The 8,368-nt window shown below is 47.2% G+C and overlaps 1 protein-coding gene across 1 annotated transcript in view; it reads left to right on the top strand.

Moving 5' to 3' along the window:
* Positions 1-233: 233 nt before the first annotated feature.
* The window catches only part of LOC106547618 (sodium/calcium exchanger 1), a 19,388-nt gene continuing 11,253 nt past the window's right edge, over positions 234-8,368 (top strand). Inside the window, 1 exon segment of the mRNA XM_014064843.2 lies at positions 234-1,984. Within this exon segment, the coding sequence (XP_013920318.2) occupies positions 240-1,984 (1,745 nt within the window). The 5' untranslated portion in view covers positions 234-239.

Here is an 8,368-nt window from a genome sequence, read left to right on the forward strand (position 1 = left end):
GGACTTCAACTCCCAGAATTCCAGTGTGGTTGGCTGGGGAATTCTGGGAGTTGAAGTCCACTCATCTTAAAGTTAGGTTGAGAAACGCTCAAGGGATAACGTTGGGAGCCATCTTTGGAGTGTTTATGAATCATCTCGTGGTGGCCCTTGGAGACCCAAATATCAGCTGTGAGTGATGGGCTCTGTAACCCTTTTTCTTTCCTCTCTCTCTCTCTCTCCCCAGAGTCGTCATCTCCACCATGTCTCCGCTGAAGACGTCAATCCTGCTCTTAGCTCTGTTCCTCCCGTCGCTGCTGGCCACAGTGGACGATGCCTTGGGTCTGCCCAGGACTGGTTCATCTTCTCCAGACGGTGGCAACCGTAGCTCCAAGTGCCAGGAAGTCACTGAGTGCCAGGAAGGTGTAATCTTACCTGTGTGGCTCCCTCAGAATCCTTCCGTGGGAGATAAGGTGGCCCGGGCCATTGTTTACTTTGTGGCCCTCATCTACATGTTCCTGGGCATGTCCATCATTGCCGACCGCTTCATGGCCTCCATTGAAGTCATCACCTCGCAGGAGAGGGAGATCACCATTAAGAAACCCAACGGGGAGACTACAACGACCACCATCCGTATCTGGAACGAGACGGTCTCCAACCTCACCTTGATGGCCCTGGGGTCGTCCGCCCCCGAGATACTCCTGTCCATCATCGAGATCGTGGGGCATGGCTTCCACGCAGGAGACATGGGCCCCAGCACCATTGTGGGCAGCGCCGCTTTTAACATGTTCATCATCATCGCCGTCTGCATCCACGTCGTCCCTCAAGGTGAGGTACGGCGCATCAAACACCTGCGGGTTTTCTTCGTCACGGCAGCCTGGAGCATCTTTGCTTACATCTGGTTGTACCTCATCTTGGCCTGGTTCTCTCCCGGCGAGGTGGAACTGTGGGAAGCTCTTCTCACCTTCCTGTTTTTCCCAATCTGCGTCCTCCAAGCTTGGGTGGCTGACCGCAGACTCCTCTTCTACAAGTACGTCCACAAAAGGTACCGGACGGATAAGACGCGGAATCTCATTATCGAGAGCGAGGGCGACGTCGGCTACCCGAAAATGGACATCGAGATGGATAACTCGCTCAAGGAAGGATCGGAAGGTCTGGGCGATACGGGGAAGGATCAAGACGACGAGGCCCGCAGGGACATGGCACGCACCTTGCGTGATTTGAAACAGAAGAATCCCGACAAGGACATGGAACAACTGATCGAAATGGCCAACTATCAAGTACTGGTCCAGCAGCAGAAAAGCCGCGCTTTCTACCGCATCCAAGCAACCCGTATGATGATCGGAGCCGGGAATATCCTCAAGAAACACGCGTCTGATCAGGCCCGCAAAGCGATCAGCATGCAGAAAGTCCAGACGGAGGAAGACGAATCAGTGACCAGAGTCGGTTTCGAACCAGCTCACTATCAGTGCTTCGAGAACTGTGGCTCTGTGGTCCTGACCGTGGCCCGTCGAGGAGGGGATCTGGCCTGCGTCAGTGTGCGAGTGGATTTCCGTACGGAAGACGGGACCGCAAACGCTGGCTCTGACTACGAATTTGCAGAGGGTACCTTGCTCTTCAAGCCAGGAGAGACGCACAAGGAACTGCGAGTGGGGATCATTGACGACGATATTTTTGAAGAGGACGAGTATTTTTACGTCCATCTCAGCAACGTCAGGGCAGCCTGGGCCGAGCCGGGTCCGGCCCCCCCTCCGAAAGCTTGTCTCGCGCCCTCCAAGATGGCCACTGTGACCATCTTCGATGACGACCACGCTGGTATCTTTACCTTTGAGGGACCCTCTAAGCGAGTGAGCGAAAGCATCGGCGTGGTGAACATCAAAGTACTGAGGACTTCGGGGGCCCGCGGGCGAGTGGCTATCCCCTACCATACCATCGAGGGCACGGCTAAAGCCGGCGAGGATTACGAGGAAGTAGCCGGCAAGGTGGAGTTTCAGAACGACGAGACGGTGTAAGATAACGGCATGGGGACCCCGATGGGAATGGCGGAAAGGGGAGGAAGGACAGTGAATGTGCGGGAGGAGGGAAAATGGATTATCGAGTTATGGCGAACCTTTTCAACACAGAATGCCCCAAACGAATGTGCTTGGGCGCCAGAGCACCGGGTTTCTAGCACACTCATGCACCAGCCAGTTGGTCTGCGTGCGTGCCAGAGCACTGGAAACGTGAAGACCAGCTGGCTGGCACACACATTCCTGTTTTTTGGGCAGTTTGGGTCATTTTTCAGCGCATTTTTGGCGCAGTTTTGGATCGAAAAACAGCCCGAAAATAGCCTGAAAAACGGTATGTTTTGTTGCCGTTTTGCAGGGCTCCGGCACCCACAAAGAGCAGCTGGCTGCTATGATGTGCACACCGAAAAGCAGAAGAGTAGCTGGCGATGGCACACGGGCCCACAATTACAGTGGAAATAAAAACGGGGTAATTTGAAGAGGGCAACGTATCTGATATTCAAGACTTTGGGGAGGAAGAAAAAAAAACCCTATAGTTATTTGGGAACTGGAGGGTGGTTTTTGTAATTCCCGGCCTGGGTTTTCAGGCGGCTGGAATGGGACTGTTCGGCATTTGAAAAATCTTGGCAATAAAGAAAAGCCGTTGACCTGAACTACGGGGACACCACCAAAAAGGCCACGCTCCTTATTGGGAGCTGCTGTATGCCGGTGTGTATCATTTCTTCATTTTCCAGGCCCTGTGAATAGTCCTCGGCTAACAGCAGTTCATTTAGCGACCGTTCCAAGTTACAACGGCGCTGGGAAAAAAGGGACTTACGGCAATTTTTTCTCACTTCCCTTGCAGCATCCCCAGGGTCACGTAATCAAAATTCAGACGCTTGGCAACTGACTCATATTTATGACGGTTGCTGTGTCCTGGGTGTGTGTGTGTGTGTCACGTGATCCAATTTTGGGACCATCCGACAATTGTATTCATTTATAAAATTTGTTTGCCGTCCCTGTTTTGTCCAACAACACAAAACAACCTTTGGGAAACATTAAAACAGTAAAGACGACGGCAGATTAAAAACATTAACAAATGACCTACGATTCCCACTGGCCCCAGAATGACCGTTGCTAAGCGAGGAGGAGTTAAGCGAGCCTGATGTTAGGATGTCTTTCAACCACGGTTGTTAAGAGAATCACTGCAGTCGTTAAGTGGATCAAGTGATTGTTCAGCAAATCTGGCTTTTGGAGCCAGCAGGGAAGGTCACAGATGGTGATTGCGGGAGGCGAGGATGTTTTCAGCCGTCGTAAGTACGTGCTGGTTTTACTGCCTTTCTTGCCACCATTGTTAAATCCCTGCAAGTTGTTAAATTAACCACGCGGTTGTTAAGTGAATCTGCTTCCCCCCCCCCCCGTGGACTTTGCTTGTCGGAAGGTCCCAAAATGGGATGAGGTGACCCACCCACCCCAGGACGCTGCCACCGTCGTAAATATGAGTCAGTTGTCAAACGTCTGAATTTCGATCACGTGACACTGGGGATGCTGCAAGTCGTTAAGTGTGAAAGAATGGCCGTAAGTCCCTTTTTCCCCCAGCGCCGTTGTAACTTGGAACGGTCGCTAAATGATTTGCTGTTAGTGGAGGACTAGTCACAGGGCCTGGAAAATGAAGAAATAGCAATAGCAATAGCAGTTAGACTTATATACCGCTTCATAGGGCTTTCAGCCCTCTCTACGTGGTTTACAGAGTCAGCATATCGCCCCCAACAATCCGGGTCCTCAATGAATGATACGCACTGGCATACGGAAGCTTACAATAAGGAGCGTGGCCTTTTTGGTGGTGGCACCGTAGTTCAAGTCAACGGCTTTTCTTTATTGCCAAGATATCTCAAACGCCGGACAGTCTCATTCCAACCGCCTAAAAACACACGCCGGGAATCACAAAAACCATCCTCCAGTTCCCAAATAACTCTAGGCTCTCTTTTCTTCCTCTCCCACTTCTGCAAGGTCTTAAATATCAGCTACGTTGCCCTCTTCAAATTACACCGTTTATTTTATTTTCCACTCCGACAATTACGTGGTTGGATATTAAAATTTTCCAGCTTTCGGTACACCGTTTATCAGATTTAACGGTTTTTAATTTGTTTTAATGGGTTTTTGTTCGGGCAGGAAGGAGTCGGCTACTACGGGAATTAGGCGGTGGGAGATGATAAATGTTTATAATAATCCAGAAAAGATATAAGCCACAGTTCCAGGGCAGCAAGGGATTTTTTACTACATTTAAGTACAAAATGTTCGTGGGTTTTTTGGTGTGTTTTACTGACTATGGTACAAACTCCGAAAACTTTTGGGCACATTAAAAAAAACACTACCGTGTTTCCCTGAAAAAAAGACAGGTCTTATATTTTTTTTGACCCTCGAAATAAATGCTAGGCCTTATTTTCGGGGAGGTCTTATTATTTTTGAGGAGCAGTAGGCTTCTTAACCTCGGCCCATGGCTCATGGGTCAGCTGATCCAGTGGTGGGTTCCTCTCCCCGTCACTACCGGTACGGTGCTCACGAGGCCGCACTTCCTTTCGTGCACACGCACTGTGCACACCTCCCGGATACTACCGATACGACCGTACCGGGCCGTACCGGCTGAAACCCACCACTGAGCTGATCCAGAGAGGGCTGGAAATTCTGACTCTGTTTCTGGCACACTCTTGCCAGCCCTGGAGTCTCTGGGCCTGCTGCTCTTCTTGCGGCCGCCACTAAGAGAAGCAGCATGGTAGCTAGGGTCTGTGGGAGCGGCGTCCACAAGGCCGTTCCGTGTAGATGACAGGTGTGGGCAGGGGTGAGTTCCTGCCAGTTCTAACCTCTTCTATAGAAGAGGTTCCACAAATCTACCGTGCCGTTTAGAACCGGTTCCAGCTCCCTCCCCCCGCCCGTCCGCACATCATCAAGATGAAGAGCGAGAGGAGGAATTCTGGGAGATGAAGTCCACAAGTCTTAAAGCTGTCAAGTTTGACATGGGTTTTGTTTTTTTTCTAAAGGGTTAGGGGTGCGAGGGTCTTGTAACTTGACAGCTTTAAGACTTGTGTGCTTCAAATGCCAGTTTCTGAGCCAACATGACTGGAGGAGGAATTCTGGGAGTTGAAGTCCACAAGTCTTAAAGCTGTCAAGTTTGAACACCCCTGGGGTTTTTTTCCCCCAAAGGGTTAGGGGTGCGAGGGTCTTGTAACTTGACAGCTTTAAGACTTGCGTGCTTCAAATGCCAGAGTTTCTGAGCCAACATTTTGGTTGCTAAGCAAGAGCGTTGTTAAGTGAGTTTCACTACATTTTACAAGTTGGCCATGCCCACGTGGTCACATGGCTGGCAAGCCACTCCCACCCGGTCACATGGCCAGCAAGCCACTCCCACAAAGCAGGCCACACCTACAGAAGAGGTTCTAAAAAATTTTGAAACCCACCACTGGTGTGGGGCGTGTGGAATATTTTTCCCCCTTCCCCTCCCCCAGGAAATGGCGGGGACCAACTGCACACGTGTTTAAATATTTTAGGGGGGACTTATTTTGGGGGGAGGATTTATTTTTGGGGGAGGGCTTATTTTAGTGCATGCGCTCAAAAGCCCAATTGGGCTTATTATCCAGGGAGGTCTTATTTTCAGGGATTTTCCAGTTTTAATTCCTTTTCCAAGAAAGGGTAAAAAACCTAATTTTAAAAAAAATCAGTAAATAGGCAGGTTTATGACGATTTCGGGCCCGTCATTTTTCCCGGCAACAGCCTACCGTACAGGGCTGTTGCGGAGAAAATTTAGAGGAGAAAAATGAAGATGTAAAAAAAAAAAAAAGACATGGGAAGAATGACACCTCATGCTTACTGACAAACTCCTCGGCTTACGACCGCAATGGGGGCCAGAATTTCCAATGCTAGGCAAGGTCGACTGTTAAGTGAGTCAGACTAAATTTTGCAGACTTTTTTTTTTTTGCCAGGGTTCTTAAATGAATCCCTGCAGATTTAAAGAGCCGGGCAGATTTTGTAGACGACAATAAAAACAAGGTTCATCCAGGACTTCCTTGATTTTATTTTAGTGCTTTTTCTGACAGTAGTTTCTGTACTGCTGAATTGTATTGACGCTCGGTAGCTTACGGGATCATAAAAACAGCCATAAAGTCAACATATATCATGGATAATCAAATAATATTTAAACAGAACAGTACAGGTAGTCCTCAATTTATAAGGCATCTGGTGCAAGAATCAGACAGATAGATGGATGGATGGATGGATGGATGGATGGATGGATGGATGGATGGATGGATGGATAAATGGATGGATAAATGGATGGATGGATAAATAGATATTGGATGGCAGGCAGGCAGGCAGGCAGGCAGGCAGGCAGGAAGGAAGGAAGGAAGGAAGGAAGGAAGGAAGGAAGGAAGGAAGGAAGGAAGGGGGGACAGTGAGAGATAGATAGATACACCCTGGTGGAGGGATGGAGAGAGAGAGAGAAGAGATAGATGACAGATAGAATGTTAGAATGAGTTAGATTAAAAGGTAAAATGAGATAAATGGAATGGAATTGATAAAGAGACAGACAGACAAAATGAGATAGATAGAATGAAATAGATGGAATGTGATAGATAGTTTGATAGAGATATGAGAGAGAGAGAATGAAAAAATGATAGAATAGAATTTCATAGCATAAAGTAGAATGAGATAGATAGATAGATATATAGATAGATAGATAGATAGATAGAGAGAGAGAGAGAGAGAGAGAGAGAGAGGAGAGAGATGATTGAATGAGAGATTAATGGTTAGAATAAGATAGAATTAGGAGAGAGAGAGAGAGAGGATAATAGAATGGAAGATTAATGATTAAAATAAGATAGAATTATATGATAGTAGATAGATAGATAGATAGATAGATAGATAGATAGATAGATAGATAGATAGATAGATATAGATAGATAGATAGATAGATAGATAGATAGATAGATAGATAGATAGATAGATAGATATAGATAGATAGATAGAGGATGATTGAATAATGGTTAGAATAAGATAGAATTACATAGATAGATGATAGATAGATAGATAGATAGATAGATAGATAGATAGATAGATAAAGAGAGAGAGGATGATTGAATTAGAGATTAATGGTTAGAATAAGATAGAATTAGATGATTGAGAGAGAGAGAGAGAGAGAAGATAACAGAATGAAAGATTAATGGTTAGAATAAGATAGAATTATATGATAGATAGATAGTGAGAGAGAGAGAGAGAGAGAGAGAGATGATAGATAGATAGATAGATGATAGATAGATGATAGATAGATGATAGATAGATAGATAGATAGATAGATAGATAGAGGGAGAGAGAGAGAGAGAGAGAGGATGATTGAATGAGAGATTAATGGTTAGAATTAGATGATTGAGAGAGAGAAAGAGAGAGAGAGAGGATAATAGAATGAAAGATTAATGGTTAGAATAAGATAGAATTATATGAGAGAGAGAGAGAGAGAGAGAGAGAGAGAGAGAGAGAGAGAGAGAGAGAGAGAGAGAGAGAAGAGAGAGAGAGAGAGAGAGAGAGATCTCATTAAGTTCATGTTTAGTGTTGACATTATAGCCTGTTATTAAAAATCTGCAAGGGGGACCCAAGAGTTAGTTCAATTTGTGGCACTTTGCCCAATGCTCAGGGACACCATCGTTTCATGCTAAAGACCCACATCCATTTGCAACACAAACAGCAGAGGCCACGGCTTCAAACAGCCTCAAACCGTTTCCCACCGGGGCTCCCTTCCACCAAGCAAACCCCTCCGAGCCTCCGACACATGGCATTAATTTCTGGAAACGTTCAATCTTCCCTCTGCCAAGCCTCGTCTCGCTTAGCCTCCCAACTTGACAGAGATTGACCTAATTGGCGAGAGGAGCGAGGGGTGATGGTGGAAGGACACGCTGGGTCAAGAGGCGGGTGTGAAAACACGGGTGGGGGGGGGAGAGGCACGCAAGCCGGCCTCCCAAAAGGAGAAGGTGTGAAACGCGGCCCTCCTGGCACATGGGAAGGGTGCCAGACGTGACGGAGGAGACGCAGAAAGTTTAAAGCGAGCGACAGGAGGAGAAATGCAGCTCCATCCATTCAAAATAAGCCCTTTTTTTCTCCTTTAACCTAGTTCGGGTTTCTTAGGGCAGAGCTAAATGAAACCTACAAGGGTTTTCGGTATCTTTTGATGTCCTTTGCGAGAAAAATCGCAAAAGCGGTAAGATGCTGAGCTTGTCGATCAGAAAGGTCGGCAGTTCGAACCCCTAGCGCCGCGTAACGGAGTGAGCTCCCGTTCCTTGTCCCAGCTTCTGCCAACCTAGCAGTTCGAAAGCAGGTAAAAAATGCAAGGAGGAAAATAGGAGCCACCTTTGGTGGGAAGGGAA

This window comes from Thamnophis sirtalis, unplaced genomic scaffold, assembly GCF_051295495.1.
Source record: "Thamnophis sirtalis isolate CommonGarterSnake01/CBP01778 unplaced genomic scaffold, rThaSir2_p1.2 scaffold_2, whole genome shotgun sequence".
Taxonomy (NCBI): domain Eukaryota; kingdom Metazoa; phylum Chordata; class Lepidosauria; order Squamata; family Natricidae; genus Thamnophis; species Thamnophis sirtalis.